At 42.3% G+C, this 22,132-nt stretch overlaps 1 protein-coding gene across 2 annotated transcripts in view; it reads left to right on the top strand.

The window, feature by feature from the left end:
• Positions 1-20,772, top strand: part of Rnf212 (ring finger protein 212) — a 34,392-nt gene extending 13,620 nt beyond the window's left edge. The window contains exons 3-12 of one of the 2 annotated variants that reach the window (XM_042257853.2): positions 956-1,030; positions 4,205-4,261; positions 5,367-5,425; positions 9,920-9,972; positions 10,084-10,135; positions 11,026-11,068; positions 12,753-12,816; positions 18,013-18,085; positions 20,062-20,225; positions 20,595-20,772. In XM_042257853.2, coding sequence (XP_042113787.2) covers positions 956-1,030; positions 4,205-4,261; positions 5,367-5,425; positions 9,920-9,972; positions 10,084-10,135; positions 11,026-11,068; positions 12,753-12,816; positions 18,013-18,085; positions 20,062-20,225; positions 20,595-20,707 — 753 coding nt within the window. In that variant the 3' untranslated portion in view covers positions 20,708-20,772. Of the gene's footprint in view, positions 1-955; positions 1,031-4,204; positions 4,262-5,366; positions 5,426-9,919; positions 9,973-10,083; positions 10,136-11,025; positions 11,069-12,752; positions 12,817-17,991; positions 18,086-20,061; positions 20,226-20,594 lie in introns of both variants that reach the window. The other variant, XM_076547129.1, reaches the window with a different exon arrangement.
• The last annotated feature ends 1,360 nt before the right edge of the window (positions 20,773-22,132 follow it).

The raw sequence follows: 22,132 nt of genomic DNA, 5'->3' as shown, positions 1-22,132 counted from the left end.
TGACTATCCTGGAACTCGCTATGTAGACCAGGCTGGCTTCAAACTTAAAGAGGTCTGCCTGCCTTTTCCTCACAAGTGCTGGGATTAAAGTCATGTGTCTCCCTCCACATATGGCTCCTTCCCCATCCCTAATTTTGAGTGACTATTATGAGTCCTTTTTTTCTTGAGCAACCTTGCCAAATGTGTATTAAGTACTATGAACTCATTTCAGCATTTTCAGAAAGCTAATTTTTGACTCTATTGATCTCACATGAACATACCTACACATAGATACACAAGTTATACACATTATTAAAATAAAAATAAAATCTTTTTTTAAAGATTCATCTAAGTTAGATTTTCCTGACTGTGCATGGACTTCAGGTGGTTTCAGTCCATTGATCTTTCTACCATCCTCTCCCTTCTCAGATGGAATATTGGCTCTTAATTTGTGCTAAATTGACAACCCAGCACTACCACACATGGCTAATTGGTTGAATTTCCCCATACTTCCTCTTCTCTTGCTCTTTGCTGCCTCCCAAAACTCTGTGGTCTGTCAATGATCATTTCCTACCCATAGGGAATTCCTTTATTTTTACTTTTAGTATTGATCTGTTGGTGACAAATCCTCTTGGGTTTTGGGTTGGTTGGTTGGTTGGTTGGTTGGTTTTGCTTTTGTTGTTGTTGTTGTTGTTGTTGTTGTTGTTGGTGGTGGTGGTGGTGGTGGTGGTGGTGGTGGTGGTGGTCTGGAAAAAAGTCACCCCTTTTACCTTCATTTTGAAGCACATTTTTAATAGATATAAAGGGGCATATGGTTCAGAGGGACTACCACAGCCCTACATGCTCCTTAGAGGTATGGTTACCTTCACATGGGTGAATTGCTGTTTGTGTTATGTATAGTTAATTGTAGATCTTGAAAGAAAAAATTTTAACTAGTGGCCAGAAGTTTATACATAGTCATTTGCTTTCTCTTCAGACTAACTCCAATATCCAGACATTGTTTCTGGGCATAGATGGTCTGTGTAAGAAGTATTCTCAGGAGACCTCTCAGGTAAGTTGTGAGCTTGAGGCTTAACTTGGTGATGCCCAGAGCACATTACCTCAGAGACCCTGTGATGTAAGTGCTCTGGAGGCCAGTCTCTTGCAGAGGTGAGTATGAAAATATCTTCTCCTTCTCTGAGTTTTCTTTTAAAACCATCTCACTTGTAAAATAGTTGAACATAAAAGTTTCAGTGCTGACATTATCTGCCTGATCTATGTTGTTTTTTGTGCTTCTGGGTGACATTGAGACACATGTGAGCTCAACTTAATTTAGATCTACCCTTCTTTAGATGTTATTCCCCCACAGATACTAGCTGTATTTCTAATAATCTCAGTTGGAAGACCAGTTTCCACCTAGGTGGAGCTCTGTTAAGTTCAGTCAGTAGATTTCTTCTTGAGACTATCCTTTGTGGGTAGTCACCCATGGCTGCACATCCCTGCTTTGTTCCTGTTAAAATGTCATATAGCTCCATGGATCCTTTTCCTGGTTCTTATGACACTTGCCTCTCTCTCAGTTCCTTCCTACCCTTCTCTCCATTGACATACTTGCTATATGCTACTTCCTGTAGTCAGTGACACTCTCACTAGACCTCTGTCCCTAACATCATGTGTCAGTGTCCCCTATGTTGAGCCCAAGGTTCCATGTCATTTAGCTTGTTTTCCTGAACAGCCTGTGGTATGCTAATCTTCAGAGGAAGCCATCCTTCCCTGCACCTCAGCCCATCCTCCTGTCTTCTCTTTCTTAGCTGTGTTGCTCTTGTCTCTGAAACAGACCTGGTCCAATGGTCTAGCATAGGGCTTCCTCAGCATTGGGGTTGGCCTTTTCCGCTGTCTCAATCCATATAATTCCTTTGTGTTCTCTGTCTCTGTCTCTCTCTCAACAGGGTGTCATTATTTATAAACTAGCATAGAAGTTGCTATACAGCCTAGGCTGGTTTTAATTCATAATTCTCCTACCTCATCCTCCCAGATGCTGGAGTACAGTTGTATGCTACCATTCCCAGGTTTCAGCGTTTTTTCACTTTGTTTTACTAATGAAATCTCCTTTGTGAGACCATTGCTAGCACTCTAGTCTCTAGAGCACAAGCCAGAACTCCTAGACAACCTGAGATTACAGACTTGGGAAAGTCCAGGCAGACTAAAGATTCAGTGACACAATTGCTTGGGGTCTTGCCTGCTCCCATTATCATAAGAGCCTCTCTGGACTACTCTCATCTACAGTGCAAGCCTGTCTCTCTAAGAAGCCTTAGCCCATCACCATGACAAGATTCTGGATTCCAGTGCTGCTTTCCATTTGGCTCTATCCTAGGGGCAAGCTGTGTCTGCCAAATCTGCAGCTGTGGACACTGGACAATCATCCATAGGCCTAAAAGCTGCTCTTACCAGGGTCCTTATAGAAAAATCACTATGCCTTGGCAAGAGGAGCATTCCCCATCAACAGGGTTTGCCAGACTCCAGTGTTCACTCCACTGGGAGCCTACATTCTGATTGGTTGACACATGCTACAGAAATGTGGGTCCCTGAGAGAGTAGCTTAGCAAATTAAGTTTTCTCTCTTGTTACCAGTGTGGGATATACTGAGGAAGAGGCCAGAAGACAGGCAGCTGGCAGGTTTTTGTTTACTAACAGAAACTGGAGACATCAGTCTGCTGCCAGAACAATTCCCAGCTCTACCTGGCCCCTAGGTCAAATTTAGAGCATGAATAATGTCATGCACCTTAACAAGTATGAAGAGGAAAATGAAGGAAAAGAAAATCCCCCAGACACAGCCTTACCCGTTCAAACATGGCACCAGTGGACTTCCATAGTCAGGGAAAGAAGATCTATCACTAATCTACTATGAGTGTTAAGAGCTGGAAGATCAGGGTTACGCCTGCAGGCAAAGAGGGGGTTCATGACAAGACCCTTGCAGTTGGGATTTGAGGGGCAAGAGTTGCTTACACAGTTGAGGAAGATGCTCAAAGATACTCCAATGAGGATTCTTACAGGGATGGCCTCAAAGGAGACTATACTTACCTATATGAGCAGTAGTCATTCAATTGTCCCTGTCTTGTTTCAAAAGCTGTGATTCTTTTTCGTGACTCAAAGACTTAAGCCACATGAAAAATGTAGAGCCCGAGCTCAGGTATAGGGATGATATTGTCACTGCTGACCTGAAATTCATGCCCTATATAGTCCCATCTCTAGGAGCAGGCTCTCATAGTGGATGAGTTGCATGCTCTGTGGAGTTGTTGCTTTCCACAACAGACTATACTGGAAAGTATATAGAAGCTATTGCTACTATGATCCAAGGGAAGCCAAGTATGGTGAATGAAGACCATCCTTGTGTCTGCTATTATTACCTAGAGGGGTGTATGGAACCTTAAAATATCAATGTTACCTAAAATCACCCTGTACCTGTAGACCCAGCACTAAGTGGTGGCAGAATTAGACTAAAGGAGTGACAGTTTAGTGTCTCAGCTAAATGGTTGACACTATTTACTCAAACCATCAACAAGCTTCTTTCTTTGAGTGAGCCTCAGACCACTGCTCACTTGTTCACACTGCCATTCCTCAGAAGCCCAATTACATAGGATACATGGGGTTTCCTGTGAATGTGAAGACAAGGATGGTGCTGGCTTCAGATGTAGCTGGTTCTAACAGTCCATACAAGGCTACCTTGGTATCTACCAGCTCTACTCACCATGCTGGGCTTCCTTGTTTCAACTCTTTCCACCTCTCTAACACTGCCCTAGACCATGTATTAGGGTCACTCACTGGACAGAAGGCCTTCCTCGGATAATCACTACAATCAAAATGGGACCATGTGTTCTGTCTTACTTACCACAAGAGTAAGCACACCACTAGAGCATCTTAAACAGAAAGACTGCTGGAGAGACAAAGAGCCTTATTGTTTAGAGTTCACATTGGATAAGCTTACCTGCCTTTGTATTTTATAGCCTTCTGGCATTCTGTCCCTCCTGAAATATCTAAGCTATCTGTCCACTCTGGTCAGACATTAACCACAAGCAAACCCAAGGAATCTGTGACTGTCCCTGTGAGAGGAAATACAAGTCTACTAGGGGAGTACATGTAAAACAGAACATGCTGCAACCCACACTTAAAGTTCCTACCAACCTTCTACTCCCACAAGAGATATGCCATGACTTTGTGCCCTCAGCAGCTAAAATGTGTTATCTTACCAGATTTCAGAATTTCAAGAAAAACACAGGAGGAGACTGGTGGCCTTCTATCGAGAAAAGGTAAATGAAATCAAGCTCTTGCTTCTTGAATTGTTTGATCTTGTAATTGCAATGTCATGTTGTTATAATTCAAGTTCTCTCTCTCTCCCTCTCTCTCTCTCTCTCTCTCTCTCTCTCTCTCTCTCTCTCTCTCTCTCTCTCTCTCTCTCTCGGTCTCACTATGAGATTTGTTTTCCTTTGCATTTCCAGTTAAGGAGGTGATTATTTCTTATGACCATAGTCTGTTTGCCTGACCTGCCAAGGAGCCCCTCTGCTCTGGGCAGCCTACACAGAGCTACCTATTCTATCCACCTGGACTCCCTCAGCTAGACTGGCCAATGCTAGGACCTCAGAAGCATGAGAGCAGCACAGAGGCTTCTCTTCTCATCCCTCTTGTTTTTTACATAAAAGTCCTTTAAAAAAAAAACTCCAAAGGTTATATAATAAATGAAGTGAGGATCCTGGGTATAAAGCCATAGAGTCCTAATAACCTGCTAAGTATAGAAGGCATTTCCTAGTCCACTGCCTTAGTACACAAATGGGACAGGCAGGCAAGGCCTTTAGGTTCTGTGCACAGTTCATTGTCCTCATTCTGTTATCCACTGTTCTATCTACTGTCCTACATCATTCCCTAACAGCTGCCGGGAATCCAGCCTAGAGGCTTCTTCCAGTCTAGTCTTGGTTTCTCATTTGATGTGTATTAACCGTCTTAAACCTCTCAGCAAACAAGAGGTTTTACATACAGCACTATAAATTAGGAGACTTTAAATCTACCCCTTGACATTTCCTAGTGCCTTGTGAAAAAGCAAGATCTAAACTCTAACATATTGTAGGCTGCATTCTGAAATCACCTATGTAGAGGAGGACATGTCTCAGACTCGACATCAGACTCTCTAAAGAGTACCTAGCAGAGCTTCATGCTCTGGGCTCCTACTGGCTAGTTCAGATCCACTGCCTTGTAGAGACGTAGCTGGGTATCTCTAAAGCTCTGACCTGACCCAGCTCTGTACAAAGGTCCTGATGAGCCAGGCTTGCTGAAATGTCACATTTGTAGACAAAACAAGTTTGTTCTCTGAACTGCTTCTTGGAATAGTCTGTCTAATAATAGGGTCATATTTATATTCAGATTTCTCAGTTGGAGGAGTCCCTCAGAAAGTCAGTGCTACAAATCAAGCGACTACAAAGGTAAGAGTGCCTTGTGGGGACAGTCATCTAGCTCCATATCACTGAAATGGACAAGAACAGATGGAAAAGATGAAGGGTCCCCATAGAAGCTTACAAATGATTCCCAAGGCATTGTTTAAGGGGCCAGGAATTACAGTGACCATAATGCAAATGGTGGTTACCTGCAGTCTCTTGTGCATGACATGGCAGCCAGCTGAGGGAGAGCTTGGCATGGCATGTGTTCTTCAAGGCACTTATTTTGAGTAAATCATTGTATTAGTTAATTTTCTCATTTCTGTGACAAAAGTAACTTGAGGAAGGAGGAATTTATTTTGCCTCACAGTTTGAGGGTACAGTAGTGCATCATGGTGGGAGAGGCATGGCAGCAGTAGCTTGAGGCAGCTGGTCATATCATATCTACATTCAGAAAGCAGAGAAAGATGAGTTCGGTACTCAGCTCACTTTCTCCTTTTTATTAAGTCCAAGACCTCAACTCATGGAAAAGTGCTACCCAAATTAGGGTGGGTCTTCCTACCTCATTTAATTCAGCCTATAAATTCTCTCATAGATATGCCCAAAGGTTTGTTTCCTATGAAATTTTAGATTCTGTAAAGTTGATATTAGTCATCACCAGTCTACCCTTTGTCAACTTCATACCTGCACATTGTTTTAAAGCCATAACTTTCCACCATGACCATCTCATAATGAAAAATGCTGTCCAACTTTAAAAGTCCACATAATCTTTAATAGTTCCAAAACTGCTCAAAAGTATAAATGTAGAGTCTCTTATGAGACACAGTCTATATCTTAACTGTGAGATTCTATAAAATAAAATTTAAAAAAATGTTATGTACTTCTAACATACAGTGACACAAATTTGTATTCCAGAAGGAAATAATAGGGGAAAAGCAAAGGTAGACTAATACCAAGAAAGGAAAACACCAAATTGTATTGGTCCATGTCTAGCACCCAAGGGTCTTGCTAGAATTATCTCAGCTCCAAAGGACTTGGGTAGCCCATCACTCCAATGCATAAAGCTCTTCTTTGGGAATGGCCCTACTCCATGCCTACAGCTTTCCTTGCTACTGTACCATGATCCTGGCATCTCCAGCATTCTGGGGTCTCCATTGGGCTTCAGCTTCACATCTTCATACAGTAGTTCCTTAGGACACCCCCCCCCTTGCATAGAAGCCAACTACACCACACATTGCTTGGTCTCAGTGGCCTTCTGTAATCTTAATACAAGCCTCTATGATTCCCTTATTCTTTCGTCTTCCATTCCTTAGAACCAACACCACATGGACAAGGCTACCAAATTATGCTGCCAGCTTGAGCCTAGCCCTTTGGACCATAGTTGCATCAACCTCTGTGTGTACCTTCCAAGCTGATCCTAAGGAAACATTTCCCTAGGCTGTGATTGTCAGTCATTCTCACTTGAGGCTCTTTCCTTTCAAAAGAGTTTGGCTTTCACAAGATGGAGCCTTTAATGGCTAGAGTCTTGTCTAGAGCTCTTGCCCTATTTTCCCAGTGCAGAGTTGAACAAGTACAGCTGTTTTCTCATCGCCCACCTTGTCTATCTAAAACTTTAAACTATGCCCTTTCCCTGCTAAGGGACAATTTACTTATTTATTCATTCTACTGTTGCTCTTTCTTCCTGCACACCTGGATAAGAGGTAAGAGCAGTGAGCAGTAACCATGGCATAGCCTGGGTACTATCCTATCTTGGAATTTGCTCCACAGTCAAATTAGTCTATTTCTTTTTAATTCAGCCTCACTTAAGTTCTTGGAACATGAGTAGAATGCAGCCACTTATTTGCCAGAACATAACACAAATGGCCTCTAGCCCAATATCTGATAGAATCCTTCTCCTCTGAAACCTCATGAGCTAAGCCTCCACTATCTATATTTCTGTCAGCATTTTATTCTTCCAAACTCCCACCAGACTGGCCCATTAAGCTCTGCTTATGGTATATCTAAGAATTTTCTAACCTGAAGTTCCTAACTATTCCACATTCTCCCTGAAAACTAGTTTCCAAGGCCTAAGAACCATGTGATCAGCTTTATCACAGTAACAGTACCACTTCTCAGTACCAATTTTCTATATTAATTATTTTTCTCATGGCTATGACAAAAGCATATACTTATTAAGGAAATAAGTATTTTTATCCACATTTTGAAGTGGCAGTCCTTTGTGGTAGGGAAGGCATGGAGGTAGTAGCAATGAGGCACTTGGTCATATGGCTTCTACAGTCAAGAAACAGATAAAACCTGATGGCCAGATTGTTTTCTCCTTTTTATTCCTAGACCCTCTTAGCCCATTGGATGGTACTGTTGGTGGATCCCAACAGCTCCCTTGGGGGAGGGGGTAAGAAGGAGCAACAGACACCAGGAGTCAGTTGAAGGAAAACAGCAGGCTCGTTTATTCAATAATGGGGAAGACCTTATATACCCTCCTCCCAGCATCCAAGCTGTGTCCCAGTCTGGTGGCATTGCATGGTCATCCCTCATTGGCTGGGCATGATCCGGAACTCTGACAGCGACCAGGAACTCTGACAGTGCCTGTTGCTAGGCCCTCAGGCAAACTCCAGGTTGGCTCATAAAGAAGTACATTATGTGCATGCCTTGGCAACTAGTTTGACCAATTTCCTTGACCCTATGGGCCTGTCCTACTACATGGTACCACACTCATATTTAGAATGTGTTGTCCAACTCAACCAACTCAAATCTAGAAACTTGCGCACTAATATGACAAAGGTTTAAGCAATTCTAAATCCTATCAAGTTAGCAATTAATATGAGCCACATAATCATGCATTATAATGAGGCACATCTCAAAGTGCTATAAATAATCAGAAGTATATTACATTTCACTGTCTGGAAGATAACAAACATTTCTTGTTTGTTTTGGACAATGCCTTAACCATACTGCAACTGTGAAACTCTTTATTTGCACAGATAAATGTCCATGATATATGGACTCCATAACACACCATAGTTTAGACAACACCGTGATATAAGACATGATTTGTATTTTGTCCAGTGGTGGTTGTCTTTTTCTGAGATAATGGTACAATTTCCTGTGAAACTTTTATGTGTGAAATGGTCAGTTTGGTTTTTTTAACCTGAGTTGTGTGGACACCTACTGGCCTGACCAACCAAGCACCTAAAGGTGTCATGGCCATATTGGGCCTGGGAATTCGACTGAGAGGCAGGTGTGGGTACCTGTTATAGCTCCTGACTAACCTCTTTTTTGCCTCCATCTTGAAGAAAAGGATCTCTTTTCTCTATCCTTATTCTCAAAAAAAAATCTGAGGAATTGGAGAAATGGCTCAGCAGTTAAGAACATTTACTGCTGTTATAGTGAGCCATGGTTTGGTTCCCAGCACCCACATCAGGTGGCTTACAGCTGCCTATAACTCTCATTCTGAGAAATTCAGTGCCTTCTTCAGGCCTCCATGGGCACCTGAGAGGCACCATTCTTGACTTCAGACGTTCATGTGAGCCAAGCATGTCAACTGCTTGTGCTCAGATGCTTTTGTTTGAGGGAGGGCAATAAATTAACTTTTTTTTTTTTTTGAGACAGGGTTTTTCTGTGTAGCTTTGTGCCTTTCCTGGAACTCGCTTTGGAGACCAGGCTGGCCTTGAACTCACAGAGATCTGCCTGGCTCTGCCTCCCGAGTGCTGGGATTAAAGGCGTGCGCCACCACCGCCCGGCTAGATTAACTTATATGTCAGACAGGGACATGTGCTGTTATGAGAAATGGTACTGAGGAGAGAAATGAATACTATGGACAGCTCCATGAAGTGACCTTATAACAGAGGTCCAAGTCACAATTGTTGATGAATGTCTATTCTTAGCTTATTTGGTCTGACTGGGCTGATTGCAAGCACAGACTATCTTAACATTCAGACTAGGCTGCAGTATCTCATCTGCATTGTTCATACATGTTTTGTGAGTCTGTGGAAACAGATATGCTTTGACCTACATTCACATAAGCATTTCATATCTACTAAGCTAGGCCAGGCAGACAGAGGGAACCAGGGTGCATCCTACTGTGAACAGACTGCTTAGCATGCAGCAGACATTGAGTAGGATTATTAGGTATCAGACCTCAGGCAAGGTTGTCTCTTCTGCCTTTTGTCACAGAAATCCAGGCTTGCTTTGCTGGGGAAAAAAACAGAACCCTCATCTACTTGTTTCCATTTCTCCTGTTAGCCATTAAATCTGATTAGCCATTAGTATCTCTTATTGTTGCATTTGAATTTCATACATTTAAAACATAACTTGCCAATGACCCATCATTATAATAGTTACAACCACAAATATCAGTTATGTGCACATGGTGGCCAGTGTTGGTTTTCTTTGCTTTCTAATTGTGAAGGAATAAAGCAATAGGCCAAGAAAATGTGTAGAAATTCATGCAGTTAACTATTCCAAGCCTTTTTATACTTTGGGATGAATGAGGGAGAAATCAATTTCATTAATTAATCCAATAACTTTACTCCATCTATTTAGTATGAGGTCATCACAACAAGCAGCTTTCAACACAATTAAAACTTCTGTTTCAAGTAAGTGAAGTAATATCATAAAGGAGAATATACAAAGATACCTGCTACTGAGCCATAAAAAGTAGGCACTAATGTAAAGACTAATTTTTTTTTTTATCATTGTTCCTTCAGCAAAGCCAAATGGATATCTCTTGCTGCCACCCAACTCTTCACTTCCTGACAGGTGTGTGGGCCTGGTGGGATGGTGTAAGAATTTGTGAAAATTGAGTAACCCATAGTCATATCTATGGACACGTCTACATTTTCTTCCTATCTGGTTCTCCCTCCAAGTCTCCAAATCTCACCCATTAACTAATAGCATGGACAGTTCACTGGATGTACAACTACTCTAGTTACTGTAGTCACTGTAGAACATCTGTGCCTTCTTGTGGAGTGTAAAGACATCAGGCCAGTTAAGCAGACTGTCTCTAGCTGTAGTCGCCTAGAGAATATTATGTAGAACATATATCTGGATTGAAGACACTGAAGACAAAGAAGAAGGTAGGAATCTGGAAAACTCTTGAGGTGACATCCCTGTCCAGGAAAATTAAATGTAAAATAGATGTTGGAGCAACTCTGTATATGGGCTGAGCTAATGAGCCATCCTGGGATTCCTGCTGGAGTAGTTAAGAAAGGGTATCTCTTTGCTCTGAGGTCACTACCATCATGTAGACAGGCCAGGGGAGGGCCAAATTGAAAATAAAGCCAACTGATGTTTCCCTGTCTACTTTTTGACTAATGAATGCTGTAACATGTGGGCTAACCACATGTGTTAATAGCAGTAAATGAATGTTCCTGCTAGTCTAGTCAGTGATATTAGGCAACAGTTGAAGAACTAAAAAATAGATGTGGGGGCTGTAGCTCTGCTCTGGAGAAGTTATGCCTAATTTACAGTCGATGAACAGCTAGTAGGATACACAGGAAGTAGCAGACTTATATTGGACCACACCCTGACAACCCCATGAAAGGGCTGGGAAATTCACTCTTTACCTATTACATGCAAGGATATTTAAATTGATGTTTTAAAATTATAGTAAATCTTCAGTCTCATTAGCATGTTTCACTGTTTAACAGAATAGAATCAATGGAAATTGACCTGACTCCTCCAGCAAGAAAGGTAAGTATGCCTAGGCTGCCACATTTGCTCAAGGCACATGGTGGTCTCTAGCAGAACTCTTTACTGTGTTGACACCAGAGTTAATGGGTGGGTTGTGATCAGAAACAAGAACATTCCTTTCTGTCCTTATGGCTAGGTCTATGGTAAGGGCAACAGGGTTCCATGCATTGTTAGTAAAAGTGGCAGGGCTCATAGTCCTGTGTTTCACCTGCCCTTGGCCATAATCTAAAAGAATGAAATACTTATTATAAACTGAACCCTATCAGCCCATAAAAATAAATGGGCCAGAAATGTGAGACCTAAAAAACAAAACTATAACTGTTAATTGGAGAGAAACAAAAACGGAGGAAATGAAACCAAACCTAGTAATGCACCAAGAGGGTCACCTTCCCAGTTCAGGCAGAACTGGATTCTGTGCATGCCGTATAGTTCAAACACGAGGCCCTCAGAGATGTTTCACAAAGCGTGCTGTAACCAGTAGGATGAAGCAGAGAGAGACTGTATACACTCTAATGACACTATTTCTTTGGTGTGAATTTATTGTTATGTGCTGTTTCAAGGGCCTTTAATAGAGCTGCCTGCCTGCTAGCACTGTTTTAAATGCTTTGTAAATGAGGACCATTCTCCTAATAACCCTCCAAGGTAGACACCAGTGTGTAGACTTGTTAATCAGAAATCATGTCCATGTCTAAGAGAATCTCTTGAACCTGCTTATAAAGGAATCGAGATTTCAGAGTAGATAGGTAAGACTTTAGCAGGGAATGAGAAGTTATTCGTGAGAAGTTATTCCTTGAGGAGGAGATACTTCAGTTCTTTGGCAGTTGGCACAAAGACAGACTGCCCCTCTCTGCTCAGCTGACCTCCTGTACATGCTCACTTCCTCCAGTGTATGCCCACCATAACCTGGGCACCTCCACCTCCCTTGCTCCCTACCTTAGACCTCCCAGACATTCACAGATTCCCTGCTACATATCTCAGCTCTTTGGAGGCTAGACACCTGCTTCCACCTTTCTACCTGAGAACTTGTGTACTCATCGTTCTCCAGACCACCATATTAATGGTGGAGAGGAACCCTTATTTTGTGGGGAGGGGGTCAGATCATTCAGCTTCAGGTTTCCTTAGCACCCAAGCAGTTAGGGTGAGCTAGAGATACTGAAGATAGCAAGCACAGTTGATACATTGCAGCTGGAAAAAAAACAGAATTCAGTGAGTGAAACTCCAAAGTGAAGTGTCAGACCGCACATAGGCAGACATCTGGAAAGGGGGCAGTTAGTAAACATTTTAAACTTTGCAAGGCAGAAGTCTTCTCTGAGTCAAGCAAGGATAGTAACATTACCTGTGCTCCTAGTGTCTGTGGGAAAAGGGGGCCTAAGCAGGGTTCAGCAACGCAACTCCAACCAGATAACTTGAGATCTTACTTGTCCTTTACTCTCCTGATATTCCTAAAGGAATTTAGTGGGGGTCCTGCATCATTTACTGTTTGAGAGCCAGGGAGAACAGAGGCAATCCTCTGCCCTGCCCTGCTCTGTCTCAGCCTATGTGTCATCCAGTGAGCAGGGGGTTTTGTCAGAGGTGACAGGAGTGCAGAGCTCGAGCTTCAGGACAAGGGTCCTGATGAACAAAATTGGACCCTCAAAAGTGGCAGTTTGGAAATTTCACTGGCTGTTTTCTTTTACATATGTAGCCTGAAATGGCAGCAGGCCCTTCAAGAATCTCTCTGATTAGTCCACCTCAGGATGGACGCATGGGTAAGTAAAATTTCCTGTGATCTTACTTCAAATCCATGCACAAACCAGGATATTTCCCCTGAAAGTCATATTTCACCAACGTTGTCAGTTCTTACCTACTTAAGGGTTGCCCTCCACTAGCTGGCTGGGAGATCTTGGGTTCACCACAATAGAAATATTGTGAACCATTTTAGGAGAAGCTCTTGGGATCATGCACCATGGAAAAAACTGATCTTGTTTTATTATCTCCTTGTAGTTTAATCAAAAGTTGTTTTGCCTCTTTATTTGCTGGTAATTGACTTGGGTTGCTGGTTCATTGCCCTGGTGGCTCTTATCCAATGATCCCTCCAGACCCTGATTCTTCTCATGTGGGCTTCCTAATATCCACAGCCCTCCTGCTCTGGCTGTGGGAGCTCTTGTTACCCAACAGATCAAATTCCAAAACCTATAGTCTTTCCTTACAGTTCTAGGAAGTGTAGAGCCCATGGCCATTCCCCCTGCTCTATCCTGGTCACGGGTAGAGAGAAAGCTCAGTGAATACAGTACTTGCTCTGAAAGCATAAGGACCCATGTAAAAACCAGGTGCAACAGTGCACATATTAGTGCTGAGAGAGCAGAAAGATGGATCCCTGGAGTTCACTAGCCAGCCAGTCCAGCTGAATTGGCCAGTTTCAGATTTGGCATTTGGCAAATTCATATCTCAAAGTAATAGAGAAAAATACCTAACATTAACCCCTTGGCTCTAGGTGTGTGTGTGTGTGTGCATGTGTGTGAGTGTGTGTGTGCGCGCGCGCGCACATGCGCGCGCGCACTTATACAGCCACAAAGAGGTTTGCGACAATAACAGCCACTATCACGTAAATGGCCCACTGCATTCACCAGTTATGGCATTGTTCATTTATACAGTTATCTAACAATCCCTCTGTTAGATCAACAGGGGACATGCTTCCCTCTGGCTTGGGTGAAAACTTCACTGAAATTTGAGTCTAGCACAGCTATTTGGAATCATTGTGGCAATGGTGTGCATGCTTTCAAGAACTAGATCTGTGTTTCAGCAGCAAGCAGCTCTAGTTGTCATGTAGCTACCACAAAACATCCATGGAGTATTTAGGACAGTCAGTGCTCACATAAGGGTAGTCCAACTGCCTGCTTGACTGACAGTCCTTAATTCAAGGCAGCCATACCAGGAAGGAGTCTTCTTTTTTTTTTTTTTTTAATTCTTCTCTCATATATTATATCCCAACCACAGTTTCCCCTCCCTCCACTCCTCCCAGTCCCCCCTCACCCGCACCACCTCCCCTTTCTCCCTGATCTACTCCCCTGTTTCCCTTCTGAAAAAGAAAAAAAAAAAGATCAGGCCTCCCAGGGATATCAACTGAACATTGCATAACAAGTAACAGTAAGTCTAGACACAAACCCTTAAGGTTGGATGAGGCAACCCAGTAGGAGGAAAGGGTTCTAAGAACATGCAAAAGAGTCAGAGACACCCCCACTCCCACTGTTAGGAATCCCACAAGAACACCCAGCTACACAGCCATAACATATATGCAAAGGACCTAGCTCAGACCCATACAGGTTCCAGGATTGTTGCTTCAATCTCTGTGTCCCCTGCTTAGTTGATTGTGTGGTCTGTGTTCTCATGGTGTCCTCCAACCCTTTGGCGCCTACAGTCCTTTGTTTGGCTGTGGGTCACTGCATCTGCTCCCATCAGTTGCTGGATGATACCCAGTTAGACCAGCACCATTTGTTGAAGATGCTTTCTTTTTTCTATTGTATATTTCTTTCTAGCTTCTTTATCAAAAATCATGTGTCCATAGGTGTGTGAATTTGTCTGGGTCTTTGGTTGGATTCCATTGATCAACCTATCTGTTTTTATGCCAATACTATGAGGTTTTTATTACTATAGCTCTGTAGTACAGCTTGAAATCAGGGCTGGTGATACCTCTGGAAGTTCTTTTATTGTACAGGATTGTTTTAGCTATCCTGGGATTTTTGTTTTTCCATATGAAGTTGAGTATTGTCCTTTCAAGGTCTGTAAAGAATTGTGTTGGAATGTTTATGGGGATTGCATTGAAAACTGTAGATTGCTTTTGGTAGGATGGTCATTTTTAACTATGTTAATCCTACCAATTCTTGAGCATGGGAAATCTTTCCATCTTCTGATATCTTCTTCAATTTCTTTCTTCAAAGACTTGAAGTTTTTGTCATACAAGTCTTTCACTTGCTTAGAGTTACCCCAAGATATTTTATATTATATGTGGATGTTATGAAGGGTGTTGTTTCCCTGATTTCTTCAACCCGTTTGCCATTTGTGGATAGGAGGTCTACTGATTTTTATTTTATTTTATTTTTCTAGTTAACCTTGTGTCCAGCCACTTCACTAAAGGTGTTTATCAGTTGTAAGAATTCCCTGGTAGAATTTTCGGGGTCTGTCATACCTTCTGCAAATAATGATGCTTTGATTTCTTCCATTCCAGTTTGTATCCTCTCAATCTCCTTCAATCTCCTTGTCTTTTGCTCCAGCTACAACTTCAAATACTATATTGACTGATTTTCATATGTTGAATCACCCCTGCATCTCTGGGATGAAGCCTACTAGATCATGGTGGATGATCTTGATATGTTCTTAGATTTGGTTTGCAAGTATTTTATTGAGTATTTTTGCATCTATGTTCATGAGAGAAATTGGTCTGTAATTCTTTTTCTTTGTTGAATCTTTGTGTGGTTTGGGTATCAGGATGACTATGGCCTCATGAAATGAATTTAACATTGTTCCTTCTGTGAAATAATCTGAGGAGTTTTGGCATTAGCTCTTTGAAAGTCTGGTAGGATTCTGTACTAAAACCATCTGGACTGGGCTTTTTTTGGTTGGGAGACTTTTATTAACTCCTTCTGTTTCCCTAGGGGTAATAGTTCTACTTAAATTGTTTAATCTGTTCTTGATTTAACTTTGGTAAGTGGTATCTATCAAAAAAATTATCCATTTCTTTTAGATTTTCCAGTTTTGTGGAGTACAGGTTTTTAAAGTATGACCTAAAGATTCTGTGGATTTCCTCAGTGTCTGATGTTGTGCCCCGCTTTTCCTTTCTGATTTTGTTGACTTAGATATTCTCTCTCTGCTTTTTAGTTAGTTTGGATAAGGGTTTGTCTGTCTTGTTGGTGTTCTCAAAGAACCAACTCTTTGTTTCATTGATTCTTTGTATTGTTCTCTTTGTTTCTATTTTATTGATTTCAGCCTTCAGCTTGATTATCTCCTGCCATCTACTCCTCTTGGATAGGCTTGCTTCCTTTTGTTCTAGAGGTTTCAGGTGTGCTGTTAAGTCACTAGTGTGACATTTCTTCAACTTCTTTATGTAGGCATTTAGTACTATGAAGTTTCCTCATAGCACTGCTTTCATAGTGTCCCATAAGTTTGGGTATGTTGTACATTCAGTTTCACTGAATTCTAGGAAGTCTTTAATTTCTTTATTTCTTCCTTGACCCATTGGTGATTCAGTTGAGCATTATTCAATTTCCATGGGTTGGTAGGCTTTCTGTAATTTTTGTTGTTGCTAAAATCTAACTTTAAGCCATGGTGGTCTGATAAAACACAGGAGGTTATTCCAATGTATTTGTATCTGTTGAGATTTACTTTGTGACCTAGTATGTGGTCAATTTTAAATAAAGTTCCATGAGGTGCTGAGAAGAAAGTATATTCTTTTACGTTAGGGTGGAATAGTATGTAGATATCTACTAAGTCCATTTGAGTCATAACATCTGTTAGTTCCAGTATGTCTCTGTTCAGTTTTTGTATGGATGCTTTGTCCATTAGTGAAAGTGGGGTATTGAAGTCTCCCATTATCAATATGTGAGGATCGACCCAAATCCAACCACATCAAAAGTTACCTTAAGTGGAATGGACTAAATGCTCCAGCAAAAAAGCAGAGATTGTCAGACTGGCATAAAAATTCTACATACATTCTGTCTATAAGAAATATACTCAGTTTGAGGCCAGCCTGGTCTACAGAGCAAGATCCAGGAAAGGCGCAAAGCTGCACAGAAAAACCCTGTCTCGAAAAACCAAAAAAAAAAAAAAAAAAAAAAAAAGAAAAAGAAAAGAAAAGAAAGAAAAAGAAATACACTCAATTTAAAGGCACAAATAGGCAAAGGAAAACCTACAGAGCAGATATCATGCAAACAGCAACCAGAAAGGAACTAGAGTGACTTTTATTCATAATAGACAAAGTAAATTTTAAGATAACAATATTACTAGTAACAAAGAGACATTTTATGATGCCAAATGTTTACTATACAAGAAGCTAAAACAATTAACTGTGTATAGACAACAAACCCAAATATATGATGAGTTAAAAAGAAATCCAAAGATTATAGTTTGGGTGTTTCAATATCCAAATCCTTATAATTGATAAACCACTGAATATGTAATTGCTAAGAAGTTAGAAGACCAAAGAAATTTAGCCAAATTAACTTATAAAAAAAAAAAAAGCATATACAGCCAGGCGGTGGTGGCACACGCCTTTAATCCCAGCACTCAGGAGGCAGAGCCAGGCCTCTGTGAGTTTGAGGCCAGCCTGGACTACCAAGTGAGTTCCAGGAAAGGCACAAAGCTACACAGAGAAACCCTGTCTCGGGGGGGGGGGGGGGGGGGGGGGGGGGGTAAAAAAAGCATATACAGACATCACCTGACAATAGCAGAATGAACATTCTTTTTAAGTGTAAATGGGGCATTCTTCTGGAGATGCTTTCCAGGCCTCCATATGTGGCTACTGGTATTCACTGAGCACTTGTGTACCAGGCATGTATGTCTGGCCCTTGCTGACTAACTACTGGCCATCAAAGAAGTCTCCATGGCTCAGAGGCAACTTTTTGAGGCTGAAATTCAACTGGCCTGGTTGATTCTGGTCCCAACCACTGACATCAAGCTGCCAATTTATTTGAATTGTTCACATTATCTCCAAGTTGAAAAGTGGCATAGGTGAAAAATAGAAGATAAGACACATGTTTCTTGTGTGGCAATGGGAAGGATTTGGGGTGCATGGTGGGTCAATAGTCACACTCAGAGAACTGCCTAGAGTCAGAGATGATCTGTGGGTACACATGCCACCTGATACTGGTCTCATAATGGAGACATGACCATACCCGCAAAGAAGCAGCAGCAGGTATGATCTGGTACTGTGACACACTAATACCACACAGTATGTTTTATTCCCTCCACAGGCAGTGTCTCCTGTCGGGGATCCCAGCATCTCAGCTTGACACCCAGCCATGCAAGCATGACAAAGGCTATCAGGTAGGTCCTTGTTATGGTAAAACATAAGCCAACCAAACCTCCAGCCAGTGTTGAAGTTGACAGGTTGCCTCTTAATCCTATGTGTCCATGTTTGGAGAATGTTGTATTATATGTTTAATTTTATAGCTATAGTTTTTTTTAATCCAAGGTATGATTTAGAGACCTCAAAAAGAACTACTTAATGGGTGCACAGTAACTGCTTAAAGGAGTAAGCTAGGGTCACAAATGTTTCCTGTGAAAGCCAAGAGGTAAATATTCTTGCTTTTCATGCAGCTCCTCAGCTCTGCCTTTGTATGAGGAGTGTGGCTAGAGGAGTAGAAGCTTGCAGGCTGACTGTGCCCCATAAAATACTTCACAGAAGCAGAGACAGGCTGGCTTAGCCTGTAGCTATAGTGTGACTCTAAAGACACATCTTTCACTCAGCCACACCTCTCTCCATGGTCAGGTGGGTGGCTCCCAATGTCTCTTACACACATTCTGAGCACTCAAAGGCTAGTCTCCAGAAGGCAAGCCCTGAACTTTCAGCTGCTTCCCTTGAACATCCTACAATGCTATAATAAAGTCTGTATTTCACTGCCTACCTTCGGCTAACCCAGTTGCAGTAAGCACATGGCCTATGTAGCCATGTCTGCTTCTTGGGTCCTGAGGTTATGTGCATTTGTCTGTTGGTAGAAGAACCTGACAAAAGGTTTTTGCCCACCCTGGAGACTTTATCCCCCTTCCTTGACGCTGGTTCACCCTGAAGCACCAACCTCACCTCACTCTCTACTGGCTTTTGATTCCCCTGGTTGGTGGTATATTGTGTTGTTATTGCAACCCCAGCATCCATTTTTGGCTCCTTTAAACTACATGGTTATACACAGGGTAAGTATGTTGCTGAGTTCCCTGGCTCTGTTTGAATCATCTGTAGTAAGAAGGCAACAGAGATGACTGTCTAGAGATTGTTGCAGAAAGGGTGGGGAAAAGTGAACATAAACTTGTTCTGTGCTTTCTGTGGAAGGCAAGAAGTGTTGATTGTTTATTCTGAATAACTCTGTAGATCCTGGGCTCACTGGCAGTCCCTGCTCATCCAGAATGTATAGGCAAGAGAAAGGCTGGTGTTTGTGGATTTGAAAAAGGAAGATAGGGGTGTGGGCAAGTAGGTGTGCTTGTGAGAAGTGTGCCCACAGGCAAGCTGTTCATGAGTTACAGAAGTTAGCTGCCCCAGGATGAGCAGTGTCCCCAAGAACTACAAGGTTCCAGGATGTCCAAAACCCGTAAAATCTAGAAAAAGTAGCGATTAGCAAAGAAGGGGAATTCAGTCGGCTGATGATAACACCATACTGAATACAGCCTGTAAGGTGAGCTTGGGCAGCACACATGAGTAAAAACTCATCTTTCTGGAGGACATAGTCAAAAACATTGTCTGGACAAGATTGCCAAGGAAGCTTCCATAACCTTCAGAATACTGAGAATGGAACCTGGAGCCCTTGGTGACTAAAAGATGAGAGGAGGAACTACAGGCTGGCCTGAAGAGGCAAGATGGCACCACATGGTAAGAAGGTGCTAGAACTGCCTAGAGTTGTTGGAAGGCATTGGGAAAGGTGGAGTGAGGTGGCTTCTAGGAACAGGTAGATACGGGCTGAAGCTGGCTGTGGTGACAGGGCAGATCATGAAGTTTTAAAGACCCTAGCTCCCTTTGTTCCTACTCAGCTACTCATTGTCACAGACCCTAGGAGAAATGCAGATGGCCTCTTGACTTTGGTCAGCATCTATACAGCAAGTCCCTAGGACAGCAGACAGAACAAGGGCAGCCTCTGAATGGTCCTGTTCACCACTTTCTCAGCCTAGAGCAGGCCTTATTCATCCTAGGTATTCAGAACATGGTTTTTATCAACAGATGACCTTTAAGGCCACATAGTAGTCAGTGCTTAGATGACCATGTTACTAGAAATATGAAGAGCATTTGTGAATGTTTTTGTTTAATTTATTGTTAGAGTCCCACCATTGCAGATGCCCTACAAGGAACTATCACCAGCTCCAGCACCACAGCTATCCAGCAGAGCAGCACAAGGGCCTTCCCCCAGCCTTAGTAGTTCATGGACTGGACTACCCCGACAGCCCATCAGCATCTCGGGCCTGCTGCAGAGGCAGTGTGCAGGCAAGTGCTCAACCAGCTTTTTGGCACCAAGGCTGCTCTCAGAAGAGTATATACATGAGATGTTTGTGCAGATACATGTGGTGTGGGCAAACACAAAACCTCACACTCCTCAGTTTCTTGGCAGTAGTTCAGAAGCCCATTAGTGCTGGTTCCTATCTCCATGACAAGTTTTTACATTAGTCATCAGTACTCTGAGAGAATCTGACATGAAATTTTAAAAACATATATTTAAGCCAGTAAACTCTTCTGGTTTTTTTTTTCCAGCTTATTTTTCTTATTTGATGTTTGCATGCACTTTCTTCAGCAGTATAGAATTAAGAAGTCATTTCAAAGCTCACAGCTCCTTACGTCTCTTAATGCTTCCTACAGGGTCAGCATCCCCTGGGGGGATGGACAGTGAAAAGATGAGCCCATTCCTGCCCTCCACACCTGCAAATCTACGCTCTGCAGCCAGCCCCTGGCATGTATGTGTTCCTCGGTAAATATCACTGTACAGTTCATTCTAGAGAGATGGTGTAACTAAATAAAGTAGCTTTCTGGTAAAGTAGCATCTGGATAGCCTTGTGGGATTTTTTTGGCAGCTATATTCTTCCTGACACTGTAGAATTCTCCTAAATTGGCTGTGGACGCAACATGAGCAGCCACCTGGGGCTTACTGTCAGAGATCCCCAGCTGCAGCTCACTGGAATTCAGGTGTGCCAGGCTTCTGCCACAACATAATATATGTGCACAGAACATCCCCCATCGGAAGCCAACAGTTCAGGGTAATTCCATTTCCTGCGTGTGTTGTGGGTTTCCAGTGGCATAATTCTATTATGCAGGGCTTGTGCCAGCCAGTGTGTGGTGCTATGTACCATGGACAGATCTCTGCAGAGACCTTGCAGGTAAGATCTAAGGGCATAGAACCCATTGCTTTGTGGACAATGGACCCTTCCTGTGGGAGACATTTGGCACTCATAGGTAAGTGTCATGTGCCTCAGCCTTAGTCCCTTTGTCTCTCATAATTCAACACCCTAAGGGCTGGGAAAGGGGCTAATCCTTTATTTTCTATTTGCCTGTAATTTGTCAGAGAACTTGTCTGGTTCTGTAGAAGACATTAACAGCAGAAAGAAGTAAGTACCCACTCTGCAGATGGGCTGAGATGCAGGCAGACTGCACACTGGATTATTCCTCTGTGAATGCTGTTGCCAGTGTTGCACCTCCCCAGCCCTCGGGAAATGATGCTTGGACTGCTGAGCAGAAATAGCCTTCCTCTGCTATACGAGAAGGCTATATGACCCAGGCATGGCTTTCTCCCAGGAGTGTGTTTGATCCTAAAAGTATGTGATGGGTGTTCAGAAATCTTGTAATAATATACCTGTGTTAAGTTGCTTCCATTCCCAGAATTTGTTTGTAAAAATATTTTTATAAATTCTTTGTGAATTTCATGTAATGTGTTAGATCATAATCACCACTTGCTCTTACTCTTTAAAAATATTTACATTATTTTATTTTATGTGTATGTGTCTGAGTGAGTATCTGTACATGTGAGGGAGCAGGGCTCTGCCAAGTCCAGAAGAAGGCATTGGATCCCTTGGAGCTGGAGTTATATACAATAGTGAGTCACCTAACATGGGTACTGGCATCTGAACTCTAGTCCTCAAGATTGAGCAGCAAACATTCTTTTTCTTGTTGTTATTTGGTATAGTTTGGATTGGGGCAGCGTGTTGGTTTTTTGGTTTTGGTTTTGTTTTTTTAAGACAGGGTCTCTCCCATAACCCTGACTGTCCTGGAACTCACTATATAAACCAAGCTGGCCTGGAACTCACAGAGATCTGCCTACCTTTCCCCCCCTAGTGCTGGGATTAAAAGCATGCACAACTACACCCAACTAGCAAGCACTCTTAATTCCTGAGCCAGCTCTACAC

Source organism: Peromyscus maniculatus, chromosome 10 (genome assembly GCF_049852395.1).
Source record: "Peromyscus maniculatus bairdii isolate BWxNUB_F1_BW_parent chromosome 10, HU_Pman_BW_mat_3.1, whole genome shotgun sequence".
In the NCBI taxonomy this organism is placed as follows: Eukaryota; Metazoa; Chordata; class Mammalia; order Rodentia; family Cricetidae; genus Peromyscus; species Peromyscus maniculatus.
Note: the sequence above shows the minus strand (reverse complement) of the source record. Positions and strands in the feature narration are given on the sequence as shown.